Source organism: Myotis lucifugus, unplaced genomic scaffold (assembly GCF_000147115.1).
Source record: "Myotis lucifugus unplaced genomic scaffold, Myoluc2.0 scaffold_896, whole genome shotgun sequence".
Lineage (NCBI taxonomy): Eukaryota > Metazoa > Chordata > Mammalia > Chiroptera > Vespertilionidae > Myotis > Myotis lucifugus.
The window spans coordinates 107,685-135,156 of record NW_005871944.1 but is presented as its reverse complement, the minus strand read 5'-3'; the positions used below and the strand labels follow the sequence as shown (position 1 = coordinate 135,156).

The window sequence follows — 27,472 nt, the reverse complement described above, 5'->3', positions numbered from 1 at the left end:
TCAGCAGGAGGAAGGCACTGGATCGTGAAGGCCGCTGGCGGCTCCGGGTACTGCTGGATGTCAGGAGTTCCTGGGCGGTGGCACCTCCAGTGCCAGGGCTCCTCACACAGGCGTGGGCTTTCATTAATTTGGGAGCTGAGCTGCCAACATTTCCCGGGTTTCTTGTTTGCTATTTGACTTTGATGACCTGTTGGAGTGGAGGCTGGAGACAGGCCTGCACAGGGGAGCGGGCCCTGAGAAAGTCAGGGGACGGCAAGTGCAGACACCACGTTGCATGAGCTTTCCCTGGTGGTTTAAAGTTGTATTTCCTTCTGATCAGGTAAAGACGCCATGATGACAAGGTCTGAAAGAAGCGAAGGAGGTGGAAGCTGTCAGGCTGAGGGTCAGGGCAGTGCGGCCGTGACATCAGGGACAGGTGGGAGCAGCCTCGGTCTGCATAGCCACAGGCTCTCTGCCCCCCCCCCCCCCCAGGTGTGACCCACAGTCCTCAGTGGGGCAGGTGAGGGCCCCAGGATCCCGCCCTCCCACGAATGGCTGGGCCTCCAGCCTGAGCACTCACTCCTGTGGCAGTGGGAGGGGGTGGGGAACAAGCGAGGGGAAAGGGCCGTGCCGGGGGACCGCCCTCTGACCCCGGGAGCTGCATATGCCCGCCTGCCACCTGGAGTAGGGATCCAGACTGGCAGCCTCGCCCGTGCCACTGCTGGCTCTGCGTGCCCGTCTGAGGGGCACTGGCCTTGTCTGTGAGCTCTGGCCCTGGGAGTGACTCGCACCTGGAGGTCCAGCCTCCTCCACCACGCCACGACCCTTCCCCTCCATCTCGAGCAGCTGGGAAGGTGGGATGCTGGTTGCCTGGGAGGGGCCTGGGAGCCCCCACCCTCACTGTTCCCACTGTGTCGCCTGTCCATCCAGAACCCCCTTATGGCACTGACAGTACTTCTAAGCAGGGGTGGGGAACGTCCAGCCCACGGCCAATTAGGCCCAAGAAATCGTTTGGTCTGGTCCTGCCCAGACAACCGCAGGTGGGACTCGAAATTCAATAAATCTAGGAGCTTTCTTCATAGCAACACACATTTATATTAAGTGAATCATAATAACAATGTAAATTTTGAGGGACAAGCAAGGAACGTTAATTACAAGGTAGACAGGACACACACGTGTACATGACAGGACAGACAGATATGCCTCTCGCCGGCTGCCCGCGGCCGGCTGCCATAGTGCGTGACTCAGAGGGCAGTCAGCACCAGGCAGGCGGGAAAGTGCTAACAACTGTGGCCAAGCCACGGCGGCCGGTGCTGATGAGACCGAGGCAATGCGGTGCGGCGCTTCCTCGCGACGTGGATGACCTCGCCTCCGATGGCTGACAGTGATGTTGTTGACTTCTTCATTGACACAGACCATAACTCCGATCCAACCTCTATCCACTCGCCCACCATCAACAATCCTCGCAAAGACGGAATCTCAGGTGAAGATGAAGGAAATTACGGTACCCAAAAAAGACCAAGAGTGGATGATACTGAAGCGTGTCGTTTGGGGTGCAGAGTCTTCCTTGCTCTACAGTTTGAAGAATAAACTTGTGGACTAAGGCAGATTTCTTTTAATAAAAATGTAGTTTATTGGAAGCATATACAAATTCCATCTGGGCAGGGATGTCCCCAAAGGGCACTCCCTGGGGAGGAGCCCTCAAATGGGAAAGCCTGCTCTCTCGCCCTCTCTCTTTCTCTCTAATGGGAAAAAATTAACCTAAAAAAATCTGAAATCTACTGAGTCTCCTTGTCTCTGGGTTTATAAAGGCTGTAGCTCTTTGTCTGAACATGACCCTTTATAATTGGACCCTTCCTTAATCTAGGACCCCGTGCTTTCCCCATTGGTCACTCTGCTACGTAGTATCCATTTCAAAGTCTAAAGCCCACGTGGTGCTCCTCCCCTCCCCCCATCTTGTAACATTTCTTTATCATCTGTGAAAGCATTCTGGCCTCTTGTAGCTATTTCTGCCCTTCACATATCCATCTTACCTGTTCAGATTGGAGTTGCTTTTGACCTTCCTTATGGCTCTCTCTCAGTTGTCCTGGCCAGAGATGTTTTATTACCCCTTGTGGCTCTCCCAGCTGCTCATATCAGGGCTGCTTTTGATCTGCCTTATGGATGCTTAATTGCTCAGGCCAGAGGTACTGCTGTCCTTGGTTTATGACTGCTTTAATTGCTCAGGCCAGCAATGTTTCCATCCTCCCTGGACCCCTCTCCTGTCAGCCTAATTAAGCTAGCTAGCTAACCCTTATCAACACGAATGTTGGATATGTTTCAAATGCAAAATGCAGGATTAGAACCCTGGCTGGTTTGACTCAGTGGTTAGGGTGTTGGCCTGCAGACCGAAGGGTCACGCGTTCGATTCCCCATCAAGGGCACATACCTAAGTTGCAGGTTCCCCAACCCCAGTAGGGGTGCATGAGGTGGCAACCAAATCGGTGTTTCTCTCACATCCATGTTTCTCTCTCTCCCCCTCCTCCCTCCCTTCCACTCTTTCTAGAAATCAATGGAGAGAATATCCTCGGGTGAGGATTTTTTATAAAGTACAGTTATCAAAGCAAAATAATCGTGTCACTGGCGACACACACACACTGGATAGTTATGGAAACTTGCATGGTCTGACACCCTACCAATGGTGGCTACAAAGAAAAGGAAAGTTGGTGCAGTGTCGATCTTTCCAAGAGTGGGGGAACTGCCTCCCTCGGGTCACTGGCTGGCGCGGTGTTGAAAGCACTGGAGGGTTCTGCAGGAGGGTTCCCATTGCTCCCTGGCAACTCCAGGGGCGTAGCAAATGCTGCCCAGCGGGCGGTTGTCCTTCCTGGGATAACGGCGGAGTGTGACAGGCGAACGGAGCCGCTGGCCCTGGCAGCCACGCATGGGCAAGAGGTGAGGGCTTGTTTGAGAGACTTGGTTGACGAAAATTTGAGCTAACATTTGAAAAGTTAAGTGGCCTTTATAGATGGAGCTCCAGCCATGGTTGCCGCGCAAAAAGGGTCACTTGCATTTGTCAAGAAGGAACTGAAAGGTCTCGGCGGGATCGGAGTGGGTTCATTGTGGGCCACCGCGTCACACGCCAGAAGCCTCTGTGCACAGTTGTGCCAACAGCGGGTGACAGCAGTGGTGTCATGCCTAGACTCTGCCAAAAGCAGAGGGTTTAACAGCCGCCAGTGCAAGGAAGGAGTCACTGAACGACCTTGACTGAGTACGGTGACCCTGTTCACCAGGTGCAGTGCGTGCTCCTGAGGGTTTGTGAACTGCGGGGGAGCCGGGGGAGCCGCGCAGTTCGCGGAGCAGAAGGGAAACCGGTCAGGGCTGTGGGTCTAGTGCGCGGTGGCCTCTCGGAGCCGGAGCCGTGTCAGGCTGCAGGGCCCAGCCGGCTTCTCGGATCCCTGCTGTCACCGCGAAACCAGTGAGGCTGGACTGAGGCTGAGCACAGGGCAGCTCGAGAGGAATAGGTTGGCGCTTGTCACTCTGGAAGGACAGGCCTCTAGGACAGGAGAATGCTGGGGACTGTGGGGACTCGCGGAGGCCTTTAGGGAAGATTCAGGAGTGGAGAGTAAACCGATAGAACTGAGCATCTTTGCCAGCCATTCAGCGTGGAGCCCTTGGTGTGCCTACAACACGAATCACTCAGCTGCAGAGCGATGAGGAGCTGCTTGAGTGCTACAAACGTGGCCTCAGCAACAATGCGCTTCCCACTTTGAGGAGACATGCATTGACATATGCATCTGTGTCCCCAACTTCCTGCTGTGAGTTCTTTCCTTTTTAAAATTAACTCTTTATTGTTGAAAGCATTGCCTATGTGCTCCTCTGCCCCCATTGACCCCTGCTAGCCCACCCTCACCCCGTCCCAGGCCTTCACCACCCTGTTTTGTCTGTGTCTATGGCATATGCATATATGTATACAAGTTCTTTGGTTGATCACTTCCCACCCACCCACCCACCCTGCCCTGCCTTTCCATCGAACAGATTCCTCAGTCTGTTTGATGCTTCCTTGTCTCTGGATCTATTTAGTTCATCAGTTTATTTTGTTCATTAGAGTCCACATGTGAGTGAGATCATGTGATACTTGTCTTTCTCTGGCTTATTTCACTTAGCATGATACTCCCCAGGTCCCTCCATGCTGTCTCAAAGGGTAAGAGATCCTGCTTTGTTACAGCTGCATAGTATTCCATGGTGTAAATGTACCACAGCTTTTATCCACTCGTCTGCTGATGGGCACTCAGGCTATTCCCAGATCTTAGCTATTGTGAATTGTGCTGCTATAAACACAGGGGTGCATACATTCTTTCTGATTGGTGCTTCAGGTTTCTTAGGATATATTCCTAGGAGTGGAATCGCTGGGTCAAACAGCAGTTCCATTTTTAATTTTTTGATGAATCTTTCTTTCTTTCTTTCTTTCTTTCTTTCTTTCTTTCTTTCTTTTTTTTCAAGTTCAGCAGCAGGGAGACTAAACATTTGACAAGTATTTTTTAAAAGATATATTTTTATTGCTTTTAGAAAGGAAGGGAGAGGGAGACAGAGATAGAAACATCAATGATGAGAGAGAATCATTAATTGGTCGCCTCCTGCACGCCCCCTACTGGCAATCAAGCTGGCAACCTAGGCATGTGTCCTTGACCGGAATCAAACCCAGAACCCTCAGTCCCCAGGCCAACACTCTATCCACTGAGCCAAACTGGCTGCACCAGTCTGCATTCCCACCAGCAGTTTACTAGGGTTCCCTTTTCTTCACATCCTCGCCAGCACTTGTCATTTGTTGATGGTAGCCATTTTGACAGGTGTGAGGTGATACCACATTGTCATTTTAATTTGCATCTCTCTGATGATCAGTGATTCTGAGCATCCTATATAATAAAACCCTAATATGCAAATCAACCAAATGGCAGGAACGACCGGTTGCTATGACGTGTGCTGACCACCAGGGGGCAGATGCTCAATGCAGGAGCTGCTCCCAGCCTGAAGGCCCCAGGTCAACCAAGGCGGGTGCCAGCAGGGGAACCCTGATCGCCCCACCAGTGGCCCTGCAGAGGGAGGCGACTGAGGCAGCGGGGTGCAGGGCCCGCAAGCAGGAGTTCGATTGCTAGCTATGATGTGCACTGACCACCAGGGGGCAGTGCAGAACGAATGAAGGCCCCGGCCAGCAGCTGGAAGGAAGGCCCCGGTCTGCCCTGATCGCTGGCCAGGCCTAGGGACCCTACCTGTGCACCGGGGCTCTAGTTTTTTCATATGCTTATTGGCCATCTGTATGTCCACTTTGGAGAAGTGTCTACTTAGATCATTTGCCCATTTTTCAATTGGATTGTTTGTCTTCCTTTTGTTAAGTTGTATGAGTTCCTTGTATATTTTGGAAATTAACCCTTTATCAGATGTATCATTGTCAAATATGTTTTCCCATACAGTGGGCTCCCTTTTCATTTTGTTGATGGTTTCTTTTGCTGTGCAGAAGTTTTTATTTCGGGAGACCACCAAGATGGCGGCATAGGTAAACACCGGAGACTGCTGCCGCAAACAACCACTTCAAAAATACAACTAAAAGACGGAACAGACATCACCCAGAACCACAGGAAGGCTGGCTGAGGAGAGACTCTTCAACTAGAAGGAAAGACAACAGCATTCCGAGGCTCAGAGGAGGCGCAGTGTGGAAAATTTAAAGGTACGGAGGTGCGCGCGCAAAGCGGGCTGGTGGCTGATGGCGCGGTTGTCGTTTTCAATCAGGAGGGAGTCTCAGACTCTGAGCTCCAGATCCGGGCGAGTCTCTAGGGACCCAGACTCAAACGGGAGAAGCAGGACTGTCTGGCTACGGTCCCTCCGAGGTTTGCAGCGGTTGCTGGGACAGAGAGGCAGAGCCCCTGGGGACAGACTGAGAGCAGCCATAACTGCTCCCTCCGCCCGCCCTGTTGATCCCCTGCGACCCGCCCCGCCCAAGCCCTGCGCAGAGCCATTTGCCGGATCGCCTCAGGCAAAGGCTAGATTAGCACCTCCCCAGAGGACAGAAGTTTTCCCACAGCTGATTCCCACAGCCAGTCGGCCTGGTGGTCAAATTCCTCTAGTATTAACTACAACAATCAAGGCTTAACTAGAACAAGACTGCGCACAAAGACCACAAGGGGGTGCACCAAGAAAGCATAAAAAATGCGAAGACAAAAAAACATGACAGAAATGGAGGATATAGAGCTAAAAAACGCAATTTTGAGGGCTTGCAATAAACTTGAGGAGAGCCTCACGAAAACTAATGAGACCCTCGATGCTACGATAAAGAAACTAGAAATTAAGCATACACGTACTGAAATAAAGAATATTATACCCAATAGCAGACCAGAGGAGCACAAGAATCAAGCCAAAGATTTGAAATGCGAAGAAGCAAAAAACACCCAACTGGAAAAGCAAAATGAAAAAAGAATCCCAAAATACGAAGATAGTGTAAGGAGCCTCTGGGACAGCTTCAAGCGTACCAACATCCGAATTATAGGGGTGCCAGAAGATGAGAGAGAGCAGGATATTGAAAACCTATTTGAAGAAATAATGACAGAAAACTTCCCCTACCTGGTGAAAGGAATAGACTTCCAAGTCCAGGAAGCGCAGAGAACCCCAAACAAAAGGAACCCAAAGAGGACCACACCAAGATACATCATAATTAAAATGCCAAGAGCAAAAGACAAAGAGAGAATCCTAAAAGCAGCAAGAGAAAGAAAATCAGTTACCTACAAGGGAGTACCCATACGACTGTCAGCTGATTTCTCAACAGAAACTTTGCAGGCCAGAAGGGAATGGCAAGAAATATTCAAAGTACTGAATACCAAGAACCTACAACCAAGATTACTTTATCCAGCAAAGCTATCATTCAGAATTGAAGGTCAGATAAAGAGCTTCACAGATATGGAAAAGCTAAAGGAGTTCATCACCACTAAACCAGTATTATACGAAATGCTGAAAGGTATCCTTTAAGAAGAGGAAGAAGAAAAAGGTAAAGATTCAAATAGTGAACAACAAACATGCATCTATCAACAAGTGAATCTAAGAATCAAGTGAATAAATAATCTGATGTACAGAATGAACTGGTGATTATAATGAATCAGGGACATAGGAAGGGAATGGACTGACTATTCTTGGGGGGGAAAGGGGAATGGGAGATGCGGGAAGAGAATGGACAAAAATCGTGCACCTATGGATGAGGACAGTGGGTGGGGAGTGAGGGCGGAGGGTGGGGCGGAAACTGGAAGGAGGGGAGTTATGGGGGGGGAAAAGAGGAACAAATGTAATCTGAACAATAAAGATTTAATAAAAAAAAAGAAGTTTTTATTTCGATGTAGTCCCATTTGTTTATTTTCTCCTTAGTTTCCTTTGCCCTGGCTTAGGAGATGTATCTGTAAACGTATTGCTATGAGAGCTGCCTGAGATTTTGCTGCCTGTGGTTTCTTCTGGAATTTTTACAGTTTCACTACTTACATTTAAGACTTTAATCCATTTTGAGTTTATTTTGTGTATGGTGTAAGTTGATGGTCTAGTTTCGTTTTTTTTTGCATGTATCTGTCCAATTATTCCCAACACCATTTATTGAAGATACTGTCTTGACTCCATTGTATGCTCTTGCCTCCTTTGTCAGATATTTTTTTAAATATATTTTATTGGTTTTTTACAGAGAGGAAGGGAGAGGGATAGAGAGTCAGAAACATCGATGAGAGAGAATCATCCATCAGCTGCCTCCTACATACCCTCTACTGGGGATGTGCCCGCAACCAAGGTACATACCCTTGACTGGAATCGAACCTGGGACCCTTGAGTCCGCAGGCCGACGCTCTATCCACTGAGCCAAACCGGTTAGGGCCTTTGTCAGATATTAATTGAGCATAATGGCTTGGGTCGATTTCTGGGTTCTCTGTTCTGTTCCATTGGGCTCTATGTCTGTTCTTGTGCCAGTACCAGGCTGTTTTGAGTACAGTGGCTTTGTAGTATAACTTGATATCTGGTATTGTGATCCCTCCCACTTTGATCTTCTTTTTCAAGGTCGCTTCAGTTTTTCGGGGTCTTTCTTGGTTCCCTATAAATTTTTGGAGTATTTGTTCTAGATCTGTGAAATATGCCATTGGTAGTTTAATAGGGATTGCATTGAATCTATAGGTTACTTTGGGTAGTATGGACATATTAATGATGTTAATTCTACTAATCCATGAATCTGTGGTATATTTTCGCACTTGTTTATATCTTCCTCTATCTCTTTTTTCAATGTCCTGTAGTTTTCTGAGTGCAAGTCTTTTACCTCCTTGGTTAAATTTATTCCTAAGTATCATAATTTTTTTGTTGTTGCAGTGGTAAATGGGATTGTTTGTTTAGTTTCCCTTTGTGATAATTCATTACTGATGTATAAAAAAGCCATTGATGTTTTGGGTGTTAATTTTGTATTCTCCTACATTGCCAAATTAATTTATTAAATGTAGTAGTTAGGGTTTTCTATGTACAATATCTTTTATTTATTTATTTTTTAAAATATATTTTATTGATTTTTTACAGAGAGGAAGGGAGAGGGATAGAGAGTTAGAAACATCGATGAGAGAGAAACATCGATCAGCTGCCTCCTGCACACTCCCCACTGGGGATGTGCCCACAACCAAGATACATGCCCTTGACCGGAATCAAACCTGGGACCCTTGAGTCCGCAGGCTGACGCTCTATCCGCTGAGCCAAACCAGTTAGGGCTCTATGTACAATATCATGTCATCTGCGAATAATGAGAGTTTTACTTCCTTCTTTCTAATTTGGACGCCTTTTATTTCTTCTTGTCTGATTGCTGTGGCTAGGACTTTCAGTACTATGTTGAATAAGAGTGGTCTTGTTCTTATTCTTAAGGGAAACATTTTTAATTTTTGCCCATTGAGTATAAGGTTAGCTTTCAGGCCTTTATTATGTTGAGGTATGATCCCTCTATTCCCACACTTCTGAGAGTTTTAATCAAAAAATGGGTGCTGAATTTTATCAAATGCTGTTTCTGTATCTATTGCTATGATCATGTGACTTTTTCCCATTTTGTTTATGTGATGTATCACATTTATTTATTTGTGAATATTGTACCAGCCTTGCATCCCTGGAATAAATCCTGCATGGTCATCATATATGACCTTTTTAATATGTCTGTGGGCGCCCGGCCAGCCCTTTCGCTCCTCCGCCCTTCCTCCCAGTCTCTGTGTGCTCCACTTTCCTTGTTTATCAGGGTTCTCTCCAGCTGGTCTTCAGTTGATTATTCAGGATGTGTTTGGGGGTTTTTTTGTATTTTAATTTCAGTTTGGTCCTGGGAGTGTGTCTGTGTAGCGTCCACTTACACTGCTGCCATTTTTAATCCGTGCAAGCAGTTCTTTCCAAAACTTACCATCGCAGAGTCCACTGCATTCTAGACTGACAGACGCAAACCTGGAAAAGCAGTTGCAAGTAGCAATATCATCAACACCAGCTAACATCACATGCCTCACCAAAGAGAAGCAGTTCCAGCCATCACACCAGGGTGATTTCAGTAAATGTTTGACCAAATATAGCAGGCTAATTTTTAAGTTGATAATTTTGTATGGCCCACGAAAGATGCTATAAATATCCAAAGGGCCCTTGGCAGAAAAAGGACCATTGTTCTAGGTGAAATGAATGAACTAAATGGTAAATGCTAGGAGCCATGACACAGGGTGACAGATATGGGCTAACAGGGTCCAGGCTGGGTTCTACTGTGCTCAAGAAGACTCTCCAGAAGTCCCTGCAAGGACGGTGTAGGGCCTTCCAGGGAGAGCAGGCTCAGGCTGGGCCTTTCCTGGAGCCGGGCCAGGTGCGCCCTCAGTTTTGGAGAGTGGTGGCTCCCAGGTAGTGACCACCACGACTTGGCCCCAGGGCTTGGGGTGTCCAGGAGATAACTGCACCCATTCTCTGGATACCCCAACTGCACAAACCTTTGATGGTCAGTTCCAGTCCTGTTTTACAGAGGACAACTGAGGCACAGACATGGAAGGGGGCACATGGACTTGGGAACCTGAGCATCCTGTGCTGTCCAAGAAGTAAATACTGAGCTTGGGCCCCCACTCTAAGTCCAGCCCCAGCAGCTCAGATGAGGGCATGCTAATGGGGGAGCAGCCAGCACAGGCAGAGAAGGAACCAGGTATAAAACCAAATGGCTGCTGGGAGGCCCTGCTTTCCCTTCCCGCCACAGCTCTCCATTTTGTGGTGGGAGCCCTGTGCATTCGCATTCTGTGGGCCTGGAAGCCTCCTGGAGTGGGCACCAGAGCTGGAAAGGCCAGGCCTGTGACAGAAAGGGAGTGGACTCTGGGGAAGGAGGTATTTGTCCAAGGTCACCCATTTTACAGACTGGAAAATTGAGGTTCACGCAACTTAAATGACCTCCTAGTCAGGGTCACACTGATAGACGCGTGGCCCCCTTTTGCAGATGGGGGCCCCAGAGAGGGGAGTATCCCACTCAAGCCACACCCTTGAGTCCAACTTCTATCTTGGATCAGGGCGTGGTCACTGTGCAGGCACTGTCCTCTTTGGCTGATCCCTTTAGGGCACTAGACGTTCCCCGACCTTTTGCTTCCAGTTTGTACCCCCGTGACCTGACCTTCTACATGACCGTAAGTCACTTCCTCTCTCATAGCCTCAGTTTTAAAAAAAGATTGGTTTAAATTGATTTTTAGAGAGAAAGGGAGAGAGAAGGAGAAAAAGAATGAGGTGAGAGAGTAACATCCATCAGCTACCTCCTGCAAGTCCCTACTGCCATGAGCTTACAACCTGGGCATGTGCCCTCAGCAGAAATCCCACAGGCAGCCAAGCAGGTAGGGGGGCGGGACCAATCCAGGGAGGGAGCCAATAGGAGGGCACGGCGGGGCCAGGAAGGCGCGCCGGGGCTCTCACAGAGGCTGCCTCGGGCTGGGGGCGTGGCTAGAGTAAGGGGCGGGGCAAAGGGCCTCTGAGAAGGCCGTGCCCGGCGGGCGGGGCTGAGGCTCCCGTTCCCGGAGGCCTCAGGCTGGCGAGGGCGGGGCTCCGTGAGAGGCGGGTGCGGGAGCCCAGGCCCGTGGGGGCGGGGCTCAGTGGGGCCGGCTTCAGGGCTTGGGCGGTGACGTCGTCGCCGGGGGCGGGGCTTAGAAGGAAGGGCAGGGCTAAGAAGAGCTGGGTTTGGCGCTTTGGGTGGGGACGCGGCCCGGGACCGCCCTGTTCAGTTGGGGGCGGAGCTAAGGGCTCCGGCGGCCTCTTAGCGGCTAAGGCTGGGAGGGGCGGAGCTTAGGGGATCAGGGGCGCGGCCTAACGGGAATGCGGGGCCTCCATGAGGGCGGGGTTAGGGTTGTGCGAGCGACGTCGCGACGCTGGGGGCGGGGCCTTCCGGGAAGGGGCGGGCCGCCTCGGGCGGTGGGCGGAGGTCAGCGGGGGCTAGCGGGCCGCGGCGGCCGGGGGAAGACGGGCGGCTGCAGGGGGACAGGTCGGTGCCCGCCGGGGGCACCTGTGCGGCCAGCATGACAGGTGAGCGTGGGCTGCGGCCGTGCCTGCAATCCCGGGACGGCACGCGCCCCCGGGGGTCTCCAGGGCCCGGCTGCCCCACGTCGCCCTGGGGGCCGCTCCTCACTCCTTGCCCCAGTGACCTTGTCCGTGACCGCGACCGCGTGCCGGTGACCGCCTTCTCTCTCGGCCGGACGACTGGGGCCGAGGGCGTGGTCAGGCCCTGGAGGGCCCTGGGTGGACCCAGGCCGATGCTCACCTGTGGCCGGGCGGTGCTGAGTGAGGATGCCCCTGACCGAGGGGGAGGTGAAGTGCTGGGTCCTGCTGTGTTTGCAGGGGGAGTAACAGACACTGTCCTGCCAGCCTCCTGACCTGGGCCGCAGGCGCTGCGCGCTTGGGCTGTGTGTGGCACCCAGGGACTCTGGCACCCCTGCACTGCACAGCTGGCACAGGGGCAGGCTGGGGAAATGGGGGGCTAAGCCTCCAGCACTACCCCCCCCCCCCGCCCCTCTATGAACTGGAGCTCTCAGCGCACTCCTGACCTAGCCGTAGGGCCACACTGCTCTGTGGACCCTCCCCAGTTGGAGAAGCCCCGAGTGATGGGCCATTGCAGACCCATGCAGAGTGGTCAGGGACTGTGGGGGCTCCCAGAAGTCATACCTCATCCCTGAGGGACCCACTCTTCTGCCTCATGGGACAGAAGTCACCTGGGTGGTACACCAGGGGGTCAGGTAGGCCCAGAAGGCCCTGTCCTTCCCCCCCAGAACTCAGTGGAGTCTCAGAATGGATCCTGCACACACAGGATTTCATGGGCTGGAACCTGGTGACTTCCGGGACACCAGGTCCCAGTCTAGGCCAGAAGGGACCCAGCTGTCGCCTGCTCCTCCCCTGTCATTCCTCTGAACCCTTTTTACTTGTGGCTGCAGATGTTACTGTGGCTGTGGAATCAGTCCCTGCCTTGTGGTGTGCTAGAGAGAGAGCAATCTTAGCTCAGCTCTTTCGTGCCCAAGGCCAGGTCCGACTCAGACAGGAGGGAATCCTGGGAGATTCCATTCAGGACGGGAGGCTGAAGCCCAAGCATCTGAAGTGCATGGGGCAAGGCCTGGGGGTGGAGGGGTGGGGAGGGACAGTGGGCTGAGCATTAGCCAGGTGGAAACCACTGGGATAGTGTTCTTGCCTGGGGCAGGGCTCCTGGCAGTGTGGTGCAGCTGGGGCAGCCATGTGGGAAGGCTCTGGGGGCTGGGCGCCAGGTGAGAGCAGTGGGGCCGGCTCCGACCAGGCCACTAGTGCCGGCGGGTGTAATGAGTCTGTAGTCCTAGCGCCAGCTGGGCGTGGAGGTGGGGCTTGGCAGAGGGAGCTGGCAAAATCCTGGTGGGTTTTGTGCCAGAGCATTTTTCTTCCTCTATCCTGTAAAAACCACCTGGGACTGTGTATCAGGACCTAGACCAAAGTGGTTTCCTTTTCCGGTGCCTTTTCGTGCCTCCGAGTGCCGCCTGGGTGTGGTGTGCGTGCAGTGTACAGCAACCACAGGGTGCAGCAGAGCCTGGAGCCTCATCCCACGGGCAGTGGCACTGTGCCAGGTGGTTACAGCTGGGGCAGTAGGAGCCCCGCCTGGCTGTTGGCCCGCAGGGCTGGAGGAGCTGCTGCAGGGTGCTGGCCTAGGTACGCCCACCTCCGTCCATTCATTCCAGAGTTCTAGTGACTGCCTACTGTGTGCCGGCCGCGGGCACAGATGCACATGCCGGACAGGACGGCCTTGGGCCTGCCCTCGTGGGCCTGGTCAGGGGCAGACATGACGCAGCTAAGTGCACCGTCCATTAGTCTGTCAGTTAATGGGGCAGAGATTCTGGATGTCAAGAGGTGGCCCCGACAGTGCCTGGGTCCACCTTGATCCATCACTCCCTAGCTGGCTGAGTTGTACTTGCTGTGCCTCAGTTTCTCTATCTGAAATCAGGGGAAGGGGGGTTGTGCTTGCACTGACCCAAGGATGCAGATGACCTGTTCCATGGAATGCCCAGCTGTGGGGCACAGCTGGCTGGGGCCCTTAACGAAGGAGTAATCAGAGTGCCGAAGCCGGGTGGCCGTGGCAGGTCCCTGGGCATCCTGCGTGCAGCTCGCTCACTGTGGTGGGGCTGCTGACGAGTCTGTATTCCAGGTAGATTCCAGGGGCTGGGAGAATTTAGAAGTTAGAGATTTGTTTTCTAGGGTAAAGACTCTAGTGTGAGCGGGCATGGGGAGGGCGAGATGAGGAAGACAAATGGTCTGTTTAGTCAGCCCCACAGAGGAAATTGGGGAGGAGACCCACGTGTTCCCACATGATGACCCCATTTTAAAAGTCACCTTTACTGAGTATAAATTTCTTACAAGTAAATGAGTCATTTTAGTGAATAATTAGGTAAGTTTGGACAAGTGTATGCACCATGGAACGACCGTGCAGGCCCAGTCAGCCAGAACATCTCCATCCTCCATCGTGTCCCTGTGCCCCTTCCCAGGCAGCCCCACCTCAGGGGCATCTGCTTGCTTTAAAATTCAGCAGTGGGATTAGCAGCTAGGGTTTCTTTTTATTTACGAGGTTTTATTTTAGAGCAATTTTAGTTTGTAGAACATTGAGCAAATAGTACAGAGGATCCGCCCCACCCCCACTTCGGTTCCCAGGACTGTTGACATCTTGCATTAGTATGTGCATTTTTGGCACTTGATAAACCAATTTCATAGATTAGTACTAACTATAGTTTACGTTATGGTTCACTCCTTGTGTTGTACATTCGACGAGTTTGGAAAAGTGTAAGATGTCCTGTATTCACCATTATTGTCATACGAGTAGTGTCACTGCCCTAAAAACCTTTGCTCCATCCATTCGCCCCTCCTGTTCCCTAACCTCTGGCAACCACTGATCTTTTTACTGTCTCCATAGTTTTGCATTTTCTGTTGGAATCATGCAGTGTGTAGTCTTTTCACATTAGCGTCCTTCACTTTTAGAAATATGCATTTGTTTCCTCCCTATCTTTTCATGACTGCATAGGTATTTTTATCACTGAATTATATCTCATTGTATGGATAAACCACAGTTTAAATATCCATTCACTTTTTTTTTTTGGTTGTACCACTTTAACAGTATTTCGGTGGCATTAAATACATTCACAATGTTGTGAAACCATCACCACTATCCATTTCTAGAACTTTTTTATCAAACAGAAACTCTATCCCCAATAAACAATAACGCCCCTTTCTTCCATGCCCCAGCTCCTGATGTTACTTTCTCTTTCTAGAATTTGCCTGTTCTGGATATATCATATCCATGGAGTCACACAATGTTTGCCCTTCTGTGTCTGACTTATTTAAACTTAGCATAATGTTTTCAGTGTCCACCCATAGATGCGTCAGCATCTCCTTCCTTCTTAAGGCTGAATTATACAGACCACGTTCTGTTTACTCACTCATCCATCAGTTGCTTCACCTTTTGGCTATTGTGAATAACGCTACTCTGAACATTGATGTTTGTTCAAGTATCTGTTTGAGTTTTCTGCTTTTAATTCTTTTTTTCCTTTTTATTTATTTGTTGATTTTAGAGAGAGGAAGGGAGAGGGAAAGAGAGAAACATCAGTTGGTTGTTCCACTTATTTATGTAATCATTGGTTGACACTTGTATGTGCCTGATTAGGGATCAGACCTGCAACCTTGGTGTATCGAGTTGGCACTCTAACCAACTGAGCTACCTGGCCAGGGCTAAATTCTTTTTAGTATATACCTAGAAGTGGAATTGCTCAATTATATGACAACTCTATGTTTAGCTTTTTGAGGAACTATCCTACTCTTTTTCCACAGTGGCTGCACCATTTTACATGCCCACCAGCAATGTATGAGAATTCCAATTTTTACATCTTCTTTCTCCATGTATATATATCAAACTGAATTCAGCAGCACATTAAAGGAGAATGTAAGGATAGTTCACCCTAATAAGTATGAACTGATATTTCATTGTGGTTTGATTTGCATTTTCCTAATGACTAATGATATGAGCAACTTTTCATGTGCTTAGTAGCCTCTTGTATATCTTTGGAGAAATTCCTATTCAAATACTATGCCCATTTTTAAATTGTATTGTTTGTGTTTTTTGTTGTTGGGTTTTAGAAGTTCTTTATATGTTCTGAATATTATTCCCTTATTAGATATATGCTTCACAGATATTTCCTCTCATTCTGTGGGTTATCTTTTTCACTCTCTGTTTTTTCCACTCAAAATACTATTTATTTCTGGACTCTTTATTCTAGTCCATTGGTCTATATGTCTGTCTTTATGCCACCACCACATTGTTTTGACTCTTGTAGCTTTTAAGTATATTTTGAAATTAGGAAGTGTGAGTCCTCCAACTTTGTTATTTTTTAGGATTGTTTTTGCTATGAGGGTTCCTTGATATATGAATTCTAGGATGCTTTGTCTGTTTCCACAAAAATCATCATTGGGATTTAGATTGGGATTATATTGGATTTGCAGATCACTTTGGGTAGTATCGTCATCTTCACAATATTAAGTCTTCCAATCTATGAACATGGGATATCTTTTCATTTATTTGTGTCTTATTTCACTCATTCAGCAATTCTTTTTGTAGTTTTCAGTGTACCAGTCTTTCACCTCATTGGTTAAACTTACTCCTTAGTATTTTATTCTTTTTGATGCTACTATAAATGGAATTGTGTTTTTTTATTTTTCACTGTTAGTGTATAAAAAAGCAAATGGTTTTGTGTGTGTTGATTTTGTATCTTGCAACTTTGCTATGAATATATTAGTTCTAACAGGTGTCTTTTTTTAAAAAAAACATTGGGGTTTTCTATATATAAGATCATGTCATCTGCAAACAGAGATAATTTTACTTCTTCCTTTCCAAATGAATGCCTTTCCCCCCACTTTTCTTGCCTAATTGCTCTGATGAGGACTTCTAGTACTATGTTGAATAAAAAATAGTGAGAGTGGGTATCCTTGTCTTATTTCTTATCTTAGAGGAAAAGCTTTAGTCTTTCACTATTGAATATGATGTTTGCTGTAGACTTTTCCTATATGACCTTCATTATGTTGAGAAACTTCTATTTCTAATGTATTGGTTTTTTTAAATCAAGAAAGTGTATTAAATTTTGTCAAATTGTTTTTTGCATCACTTGAGGTGATCTTTTGTTTTTCTTCTATTAATCTGATCTATTATAGTAATGTTTTTCATATGTTGAACCATCCTTGCATTCTTGGAATAAATTCTTTTTTCCCCCCAAATATATGTATTGTTATTGATTTCAGAGAGGATGGGAGAGGGAGAGAGATATAGAAACATCAATGATGAGAGAGAATCATTGATTGGCTGCCCTCTGCATGCCCCCTCCTGGGGATGGAGCCCACAACCTAGGCACATTGCCTGACCAGGAATCAAATCATGACCTTCTGGTTCATAGGTTGACGCTCAACCACCGAGCCATGCCACCGGGCCTGGAATAAATTCTTATAATATGCTGCTGAATTCAATTTGCTAGTATTTTGTTGTGGATTTTACATCAGTATTCATAAGCAATATTGGTCTATAGCTTTCTTGTAGTGTCTTTGCCTGGCTTTGGTATCAAAGCAATGTTGGACTCAAAGAGTGAGTTATGGAGTGTTCCCTCCTCTCCAGTTGTTTGGAAGAGCTTGAGAGGGATTGGTGGTAGTTCTTCAAATGTTGGTAGAATTCACCAGTGAAGCTGTCTGGTCCTGGGCTTTTACTTGCTGGAACAATTTTGATTACTGATTTAGTCTATTACTAGTTATACATCTATTCAGATTTTCTATTTCTTCATGAGTCAGCTTTGGTAGTTTGTGTGCTTTTAGGAATTTGTTCATTTCATCTAGGTTGTCCAATTTGTTGCCATTCAAATGTTTATAGTGCTCTCTTATAAGCCTCCCCCCACCGCCCCTGTAAAATTGGTAGTAGTATCCCAACTTTAAATTCTGATATTAGTAATTTGAGTCTTTTTTGTTGTTGTTGTTAGTTTGGCTAAAGGTTTTGTTGATTTTTTCAATGAACCAACTTATGGTGTTGTTGAATTTTTTACTGTTTTTTTCTCTATTTCATTTACCCGCACTCTAATATTTTTTTTAAATATGTTTTTATTGATTTCAGAGAGAGGAAGGGAGAGGGAGAGAGAGAGAGAAACATCACGAGAGAGAATCATTGATTGGCTACCTCCTGCACACCCCCTACTGGGGATCAAGTCTGAAACCAGGTATGCACCCTGACTGGAATCGAACTGTGACCTCTTGGTTCATAGGTCGGTGCTCAACCAACTGAGCCACACCAGCTGGCTGCACTCCAATCTTTATTATTTCCTTCCTCCTGCCTCTTTGGGTTTAGTGTGCTCTTTTTCTAGTTCCTTGAAGCATTAGGTTATTGAGTTAAGATATTTTTTCTATAAATTCCCCTCTCAGCACTGCTTTCACTGCATCCCTTAAGTTTTGATATGCTGTGGGGTTTTTTCATTTGTTTCAAGGTATTTTCTATTTTCCCTTGTGACTTCTTTGATCTGTTGGTTATTTAATTTTCTTTTTTTTTTTTTTAAAATATATTTTATTGATTTTTTACAGAGAGGAAGGGAGATAGAGAGTTAGAAACATCGATGAGAGAGAAACATCGACCAGCTGCCTCCTGCACATCTCCCACTGGGGATGTGCCCGCAACCCAGGTACATGCCCTTGACCGGAATCGAACCTGGGACCTTTCAGTCCGCAGGCCGACGCTCTATCCACTGAGCCAAACCGGTTTCGGCTTAATTTTCAATACTTGTGAATTTTTCAGTGTTCCTTCTACTGTTGATTTCTAGCTTTATTCCAGAAAAGATCCTTTGTATAATTTCAATATTTTTAAATCAATTAAGACTTGTTTTGTGGCCAAACTTGTTTTGACGCCTACCTTGGAGAATGTTCCATGTGCACTGAGGAGAATGTATATTGTTACTGTGTGGTGGAGTGCTGTTTATATATGTGAGACATTTCTGCCCTGGACGGTTTGCTCAGGGTCATGGGTTTGGTCAGGGGCACGCACTGCGGTTGCAGGTTCTCCAGCCCCAGAGGCAACCAATCCATGTGTCTCTCTCATGTCTATGTTTCTCTCCCCGCCCACCCCCCCTCCTCCCTGCCTTCCACTCCCTCTAGAAATCAGTGGGGAAAATATCCCGCACCCTGGGCAGGCACACGGTCTGCTGTAGACAGGCTGAGGGTGATGCAGTCTTGGGTGATGATTAAAAAAAGAGAAATTCCCAGGGTTTCAGGAGCTGTGTGCCAGGAAGCGGGACAAAGACCAAATATATATTTCTTATAAATTATAACATCACAGATAAATTTTGCCAGTCTCTGCCTTTGATTGGACAATTTAATTTATTTAGATGTAAAGCAATTACTGATAGAAATAACTTGTTTCTGCCTTTGCTATTTCTTTTCTGTATGTCTTGTAGCTTTTTCGTTCTTCAGTTCTTCCACTACTGCCTTCTTTTGTGTTTAGTTGTTTTTTTGCAGTAACAATATAGTGTGGCAATTTTCTTTGTGGTTACCATGAGATCATACATACTCTCCTAAACTTATAACTATCTAATTTGAATTGATACCAACTTAACTCCAATCACATACAAAAACTCTTCTCCTATACAGCTCTGCCCGCCCCCCCTGCCCCTGTGTCCACCGGGAAACGGGACAAGCTGGCACAGGTAGGTAAGTAAGGCGCTGCATCTGTTCAGGCAGCTGGTGCTCAGGGACTCAGCATCCTCCCTTGGAGACCCTGTGCCCCCACCTGCCAGCCTTTACCCCACCCTTCATCTTTAAAGGCTTGTCATTGTAAAGGATGTTCTTAATGGGAAGAAGGTGCAGCGACGATGTTGTAATGGTGATTCTGAGAGAAAGACAAGAAGAAGCCTTCCCTAGCACCCGGGCAGGCACACGGTCTGCTGCAGACAGGCTGAGGGCCATGCTGTCTTCCTGCGACTCATGGTCCTGCGGCCCTGCCACCACAGCCCCCGAGCCCGCGCTCTGGCCCCGGGACATGGTGCCTGTGGAAGCCGTGGTCGGGCCTTGCCCAGGCTGCCTGTGCCCTTCCCAGGCCTGGGTATCTCCCGCGGGCTTTGTGGGGGCCGTGAACAGCAGACTCTTAGCCCCTGAGTTTATTTCATAGAAGAGAGGGGCAGAGGCTCTGTCCCGCACTCTGGACAGTTCTCACTGCACCCACCACCCCATCTTCAGGCCAAGGGGTCGGCAGGACATGGAGGGCTCTGGGCTGTGCGTGAGGCCCATGCAGGCTGGGGGCCAGCAGCTGTCCCTGTGCTTACAGCGGTGTGCCTCCCTGGCCTGGGGCCCGCTGACTGAGGCCCCCCTGCTCTCCTCTGCCTGTTTCAGAGCAGACGTACTGTGACCGGCTGGTGCAGGACACGCCTTTCCTGCTGAGCCCTGGGCACCTGAGCGAGCAGCAGGTGGACAGGATCATCCTGCAGCTGAACCGCTACTGCCCCCAGATCCTCAGCAACAAGGATGCGGAAAAGGTGAGGGGCAGGCCTGGGTGGGGGTGAAGAGAGCCCGGAAGTGAAGACCTGTCTCTTTGGGGTGACCTTGGACCCGGGGCTGGAAGTATCACGGGAGACATGTGACAACATGCCACAATGTGACATACCTGGGCGCAGGGAGCGGGAACGGGGGTGCTGGCTAGGCCCCACCCTGGCATCACAGGGCTCTTCCGAAAGGTCATAATGGGCAAATATTTTAGATGTCATCTGGCTCAGCTGTTTGTGGACACTGGGTAAGAGTGGGTGACCTTGCCTGCTATCCCTGCTTCTCTGGCTCCCCCATGGGGCTGAGGTGGGTGCCAGGGATCAGCCAGGGCTTTGGGGTATAGAGCCTGCCGCCCCACGGGGTGACTGGGCTGCAGCTCCCTGCCTTGGCACAGGGAGGGGTGGGTCCGGGCAGATCGGAAGCACAGGGACTGCTACGGGCTGCTTTCTCAAGTCATGGAAGTAGCACAGGAAGTGAAAAAGGAGGAGCCCAAATTTGTATTGCACTGTTGAAATTAAAAGTCTAATACACATTCATTGTAAAAACCATTTGAACAGTTTCCCATGTTTGTACAGGAAAAAGGACACTCAGGCCTGCACCACTAGGTGGCAGCACCAAGCTACGGCCTCCAGATCCTGGAGGTCAATGCCACGCGCCCTGTCCACTGACCTTTAGAACTACACATTTCTCCATCAGACACATCAGAGGCGCCAGTTCTTTCCTCCTTACCCCTTTTAAATACTTGCATCACATTCCTGTAGACCCGTGGTCGGCAAACTGCGGCTCGAGAGCCACATGCGGCTCTTTGGCCCCTTGAGTGTGGCTCTTCCTAAGCCTTAGGAGCACCCTAATTAAGTTAATAACAATGTCCCTACCTATATAGTTTAAGTTTAAAAAATTTGGCTCTCAAAAGAAATTTCAGTCGTACTGTTGATATTTGGCTCTGCTGACCACTGCTAGACGATAAACCACTAGAAGTTATCATGCTATCACCTCAGCGATTCCCTCAACAGCCCTGCAGGGGGCGCTCAGCACTCCCTTTTCACCACGAGCAAACCGAGTCTTCAGTTTGCTGAAGTCACAAACAGGCCGCTGGGTTCCCACACGGATAATGTCCCTGCCGCCTTCCTTGGTGACTGGTTTCCATGTCACGGGAGTGCGAGGACTAGCCGCGCTGTGACCCAGCACAGTCTTGGCACCGTGAGGCCGTGGTTCAGTCGCTCTCTGCAGGGGTGTTTGGAGCCCCTGGTCGGAGGCACCTCCCACGAGAGAGCTGGAGCCAGCGGGGTGGAGGGGCGGGCGCGGCCCCTTAGGGCCTGACTGTCCTTTGTGTGCCTCATGCCCCAGTTCCGGAACCCCAGGGCATCCCTGCGCATCCGGCTCTGTGACCTGCTGGGCCACCTGCAGCGGAGCGGCGAGCGGGACTGCCAGGAGTTCTACCGCGCCCTCTACATCCACGCCCAGCCCCTGCACAGCCGCCTGCCCAGCAGGCACACCGGGCGTAAGTGCACGGCCAGCGCCAGGCCTCAGCGTCCACCTGCTCGGCCAGAGGCCTCCCGGCCACCGCATCTCCTCTCTGTGGTCCCAGAGCGGAGGGAGGGTGTCTGGCCACACAGATATCTCTGTCTTCCTATCTCTGTCTCTTTCTTTTGTACCAGTTTTTACACAAAAGGTAGCATCTGCCTCTTCCACCTGTAACCAGTGCATTGTGGGAACCCTCCCCTTGCTGACCACACCGCCCAGGTTGGGCCAGCCTGAGTGAACTGGCCTGTGGTGGGTGCTGAGCTGTGTCCCTTTGACCTGCCGGGCCCAGGACAGGGAAGCGCAGGCCCGATGGCGTCTGCACCAGGCCCAGGAGGAGGGGCTACTCTCCCCGACTCTTAGAAGTCAGAGGCCCCCAGGGATGGGGTGGCTCACCCAGGCCACTCAGCCCTGACGCCGGGCTGGCGTCTGCCCCACACCGGGCCTGCAGGACTGGCTCTGGGCTCCGGCACCGACAGTGCTGTCACACCAGCCGTGTCACACCAGGAGAGAGCACCTGCTGACGTGGGCATCGTCAGACCTTTGACAGGCACCTCATGGTCACGAGGGAACAGTGCCCCCCCTTCATGACTCCCAGGGTCCCAGGAAGTGGACAAAAGGAGACCCCCAACTATGCAGGGTCCCTTCCCCGGCACCAACTCCACCACGCGGGCCCGAGGCTCAGTGGCAGCACAGCCTGGTCCAGCTCCGCCAGGGGCTGGGGGCCCGGGGGCGAGGGACCTCGGCAGCCCCCTTGGCTTCCTGAGGCCGGCGACCACTTTCCTCTCTGGCCCCCACCAACTGCGCCTCTGCTTCTGTTTCCAGAGAACTCCGACCTGGAGTGCGCAGACCTGGACTCGGGCACCGCCAGCCACGTGCTCAGCGACAGGGGTAACCGCCGCCCCCACCCCGGGCTCCCCTCCACGGTGGGCTCCCCTCCACGGTGGGCTCCCCTCCACGGTGGGCTCCCCTCCACGGTGGGCCCCCCTCCACCCTGGGCTCCCCTCCACGGTGGGCTCTGGCCATGTTGAGATTGCTCCCCGTGGACAGATCCCCCAGGGTGCTCCCTGGGGGTGCCCCACCCAGCTGACCCCACGTGGATCCTAGGCTGTCCCTCGTGGCCCGAGGACGGTACCCGCCCTCAGAGGTATGAGAGCCACTCACCTGTGCTTCTCCCCCAGGACCCATGGCCTTCCTGGCCTGCCTCGGCCTGGCCGCGGGGCTGGCCCTCCTCGTCTACTGCTGCCCTCCAGGTGGGTGCCGCTCAGCGCGGCCTGGCTCCGAGCCCAGGACAGAGGCTTCCCCTCCCGCCCCCGGGGCACAGTGCCCGCTCGGCTCTGCAGGAAGCCCGCCGGCTCTCCGAGCCTCTGTGTCCCACCGCAGTGGGGCAGTGGCCGGCTGAGGGGAGAGGGTGCGGGGCCCAGTGGTGGTGGCCCCAGTTCCTGCACTTGGCCCTCAGTGACCCCTCCAGGGGTCCTTTGGGAGGAGGGGTGCATGAAGCAGGGCTCAGGGGTTAGAAAGCCCTGCCTGCGTGGGGCCTGGGGTCCCCTCCAGTGCCATGGCCCTGACGGGGGGCCCGGCACGGCCCCACCGTTCCTTTCTGGCCACGTTGAGATTGCCGAGGTCCCGGGGTCAGTGCCTGGCCGCCTGCTCGGCGGTGGAGCAGCATCACCGGGTGTGGGCTGGCAGTGCCGAGAGGCCCTGAGACCCCGTGTGCTCCAGACCCCAAGGTGCTGCCACGGGCCCGGCGCGTCCTGGGCTTCTCGCCGCTCATCGTGGACAGACACGTCAGCCGCTTCCTGCTGGCCTTCCTGGCGGCCGAGCTGGGGGGCCTCTGACGACCAGCCCCCCTCCGCCCACCGCGCACCAAAGAGCCCGCCTCCCCCGCCGGGGCCTCCTCTTGCCTACAGGCTTGGATCTCGAAGGCACGTCCTCATCTTGCCAAGCTGCTCAGTGAATTAAACGGGAGTCTCCTCCCTTCTCAGTGCTTTTGGGTGATCCTGACCTCAGACTCCACACACCTCAGGCAGAGGCTGACCCTGAGGCTCAGGCCGCACTCCCCACCATAGGGCCCCTGCTCTGCCCGACCCAGACATCCCCCCCACTGCCCTGCCATGTCCCCCGCCCTCCACGGCCTCCTTCCACTGCTCTCCTGAGCTCCCACCTCCCACACCCACCGCCTCTCACCTCCGCTCCGCCGCCCCAGGCCCAGCCCGCCCCAGGCCCGTGGCGGGGAGGCGGGGGGGGGGGGGGGCACTCACCACGAGCCTCTGCACCAAGCCTGGGCTGTGGGCCCTGCCTGCCTGTGCCGCCCGGTGAGGGGTGAGGCCGAGGTGGAGGCTGGTCAGCCGAGAAAGAGGACCCTGCACGGGGCGTGCAGGCTGAGCCACATTTCCTCCCCCCGTGGCCGGTCCCCAGGAGACCCGCTTCCAGGGCCTGCTGGCCCCACAGGCACCCGTGGGACAGCGCCCTTCACCCCCACCCACACGGGAGGGGATGGCAGGTAGCAGTGGTTCAGAGCCTGGAAACAGACACCAAGTCTTGTCCGGGATCCCAGGAGAAAGGGAATCCAGACTGAAAAGAGCCCAAGGAACATTCTAGAAGTTTTAGAGATGAAAAACATCATTGTGCTTTCCCAAGTCCTGAGCTCTGGCTCCTTAAGCCCTCGATCAGCTGCTGGGGTTTGGCACTGCTGTTCCTCTTCCTCCTCAGTGCATGGCCCCTGCCCAGGTGCTGCCCCCACCCCCCATCTCCTCTGGCTCACGCTGTGGGAGTAGCTCATGCATGAGGGTGAGCATCACGTGTGGGGCCCGGCACTGCTCCCGGGACTCACTGCTCCGGCTCTGCTGCAGACACGCCGGCTCCCCACGGGCCTGATGGGCACCACCCTCCCCTTGTTGGGCCTGTCGCCACCCTCTGACAGGTGGGGGATCCGAGGCTTGGAGCCCAGGACCACACAGAAGCCGAGCGTGGGGCTCCACCGCCCGCCCCACAGGTGCACAGGCACAGGCAGTCATGCCTGCACGCACACACATGCACATGCACAGCTCTTCTGTACACGGCACACGCATGGAGAGCAGGCTGTGGGCCTCGGCCTGGCCCGGTGGGTCCTCTTGTGATTGTCTCCCTCTGCCAGCCCCCCCCCCCCTTTTGGGGAAACAGAAGCATATTTGTCAACCCAGGAATCATGAGTTTGTGTTTTCCACGGAGGTTTCCGGAGGCACGAGGCACAGAGGAACCAGCTCCAGGACATGGGGCCTGCCCTTGGGGAAGTGGGTGCAGGAGCCTTCCCCGTGCCAGGCAGCCAGGACGGTGGCTGGCCACTCGCTCCACCACTCGGGGCTGCAGGCTGGGGCATCTGCGCGTGGGCACCTAGCTGGGCGCTGCTCCTCGGGCACACTGGGTAGCACTGCCCAGCAAAGCTGTCCCTGCGCGTCGCCCCACCCGCTGACCGCCTTGCTGGGCACGTGGCCCAGGCAGGTTTCTGGGGCAGCAAGAGCAGTTACTGCCCCCAGTGGGCAGGTGAGCGAGGGGACGCCTCTGGGCCTGGCTCAGGGTCGGGGGTGAAGGCTGTGGTGAGCCTGCCGCCCCCTCCCCAGTGGGAGAATGTGTGGCGCTCCAGCCCCATGTGAGCCATCGCCCCAGCGGCCCTGAGGCCCTGAGGCGAGACGGGACTAGTGCCTGTGCCACTTCCAGGGTGAGCTCGGTGGGGGCTGGGCAGGTCCTCAGGCCAGCAGACCCCTGCACTCAGCCTGGCACGGCCTGTCCATCTGCAGCTTCTCCCACCATGGCCGGGCAAGGTCCTGGTTCCTGGGTGAAGGTCTGCTTGCAGAAGCTGGGGGTGTTCTCCATGCTTGTCCTGCGCCCTGAGACACAGCTGGGAAAGGTGACAGGCAGCGCTGGGTGAATGTGACAAGGATGCTATGTCCACGTGAAGGTGACTGACAGAGATGCCAGGGGGCAGGGGGCAGAGGCCCCGGGGGGCAGGGGCAGACACCTGTCTGCAGGTTGCAGACTGAGAAATGAGCAGCCCAAGCTGTGGACTCCATCACAGCAGCCTGAACAGACTGAGGCAGGTCCGACAGACAAGGGGCCCAGCTGCCCTCACCTCAGGCCCACGAAGCCCACGGCTCCCTCCCGCGTGAGGCGAGCTCAGGGCTGTCCCAGGGCCTCGGACGCCCAGGAGCTGTGAGGCCAGGGTGCTTGTCTCTGGCTGCGGCTGGGCCACTTCCTGTGACTCCTGACGTTTTCTTTTATCCACGACCCCCAAGTCCTGCCCTCGAGGCCCCAAGCCCGCCCTTGAGCCCAGGCCGCCTTGGAGCTTCCTCAGGTCTCCGCCCCACGCCCTTCCCAGCGGTGCCTGGACTCTGCCTGGAGCTGGGGGAGCCGGCAAGGCCTCCCCTGGGCTGGGCCTCGGGGAGAGAAGCGAGCAGCCCCTGTCAGTCGGTGCTCGTGACCCGGGGTGAGTGAAGCCCATCGGCACCAACACCACAGGCACAGCCTCTCCTGGTGACCCGCCCGCAGGACCTCACTGCCTGTCCCCAGCTTCCCACTGCCACACGCTGGTGAGGACGGGCTCTGGTGACGGACAGGCTCATGACCGCGCCTCCGCACCTGTGCAGTGCTGCTCCCTTGCCTGGAGCACTCCTTCCTGCTCCCCAGCGCCTCCTACTCCCGCTCAGGCCCCAGGCAAAGTGCCACCTCCTCCAGGAAGCCCTGCCCAACAGCCCATGTGCCGCATGGCGTTCGCTGCACATCAGACCACACGTGCAACAGGGCCATAGGTCTGACTGGAGCCTCGGATCCCTCTCACCCAGCGCCTCCGGCTGGGACGCGTAGGCAGGCATCCCTCACGGGCTCGTGGCGAGGCTGCTGACAAGCCCGCCGACCACCAGTCATAGAACAAGCGCAGCACGTGCAAGTGTGCACAGGACACAGTCTCTGATAGTCACATCGCTGTTACTGTTCATATGTTTACTATTTATACTTGTTATGGGGGAGTATACTCTTCCTACTTATAAAAGAAAAAGTTTGCTGTAAAACAATATGCCAAGCTAAGCTGGCAGCAGCCTCATGCATCTCTTTACTGCATCTCTTCTTTTTTAAAAAATATTTTATTGATTTTTTACAGAAAGGAAGGGAGAGGGATAGAGAGTTAGAAACATCGATGAGAGAGAAACATCGATCAGCTGCCTCCTGCACACCCCTTACTGAGGATGTGCCCACAACCAAGTACATGCCCTTGACCGGAATCGAACCTGGGACCCTTGAGTCCGCAGGCTGATGCTCTATCCACTGAGCCAAACTGGTTAGGGCTACCGCGTCTCTTGAGCAAATCATTTTCTCTGGCGCTCGATTTATTCTTGTTGTTTTGTTCACTGTGGCCGCTCAGCAAACAAGTCCACCGCCGATGCCAGTGAGAGACACACTGAGTGACGCCCGGGGAGGAAGGTAGAGATGACGAACAAGGTTGCAGAGGTCGAGAGCCAGGCCACTGCTCGCCAGGCGGGCATCACCTCAGCCGCGACCTTGAACAAGAGCAGAGAGAGAGAGCTGTTGAAGCATCTGCTCCCCCCATGCCTCGGGACCCACGGATCCAGCAGCTTCTCTCCTCCCTGGAGCAGCGCCCGGGCCTGGAGGGAAGGCCGGTCACAGCGGGTCCCGGGCACCAAGGTCACGGCCACCGGACACGTTCGCTGGTTTAGAGAACGGCCAGGCCTGGCGGAGGCTGAGGCTGCTGGCTCTGGGCGGTGGGAGCAACTCAGCGCCCGGCATTCACTCCCCAGTGAGCGTGAGCGCGGCTGCGAGTGCTGCTGGGGGGCGGGCGGGCGGGAAGCTCCAGAGAAGCTGATGGTAAAGAAAACGAGGCCGGGACTCTTCCTGTGGATGGAGCCGCCCTTCCTGGGGCGCCGGGAGGCCC

General features: G+C 52.6%; 1 protein-coding gene across 4 annotated transcripts; it reads left to right on the top strand.

Annotated features, from left to right (window-relative positions):
* The first annotated feature begins 11,394 nt into the window (after positions 1–11,394).
* On the top strand, positions 11,395–23,539 carry CARD19 (caspase recruitment domain family member 19). 4 transcript variants are annotated; one of them, XM_014448681.2, is made up of 7 exons: positions 11,395–11,508; positions 19,144–19,199; positions 19,887–20,024; positions 21,379–21,532; positions 22,378–22,443; positions 22,734–22,805; positions 23,275–23,539. In XM_014448681.2, the coding sequence occupies exons 1-7, from the start codon at positions 11,502–11,504 to the stop codon at positions 23,388–23,390; spliced, it is 609 nt and encodes a 202-aa protein (XP_014304167.1). In that variant the 5' UTR covers positions 11,395–11,501; the 3' UTR covers positions 23,391–23,539. The 4 variants fall into 4 exon arrangements, with proteins under 4 accessions (XP_014304167.1, XP_014304166.1, XP_014304168.1 ...); XM_014448680.2 differs by having other exon boundaries at positions 19,144–19,203; positions 19,882–20,024; XM_014448682.2 differs by lacking the exon at positions 19,144–19,199 and having other exon boundaries at positions 19,882–20,024.
* Positions 23,540–27,472: the final 3,933 nt, after the last annotated feature.

What these genes read in the sequence shown, in the direction of transcription:
- CARD19 (XM_014448680.2), top strand. An exon ending in GGACAAGCTGGCACAGGTAG is followed by an intron (nt 19,204 to 19,881) that starts GTAAGTAAGGCG and finishes TGCCTGTTTCAG; the next exon opens with AGCAGACGTACTGTGACCGG. An exon ending in CGTCTACTGCTGCCCTCCAG is followed by an intron (nt 22,806 to 23,274) that starts GTGGGTGCCGCT and finishes CGTGTGCTCCAG; the next exon opens with ACCCCAAGGTGCTGCCACGG.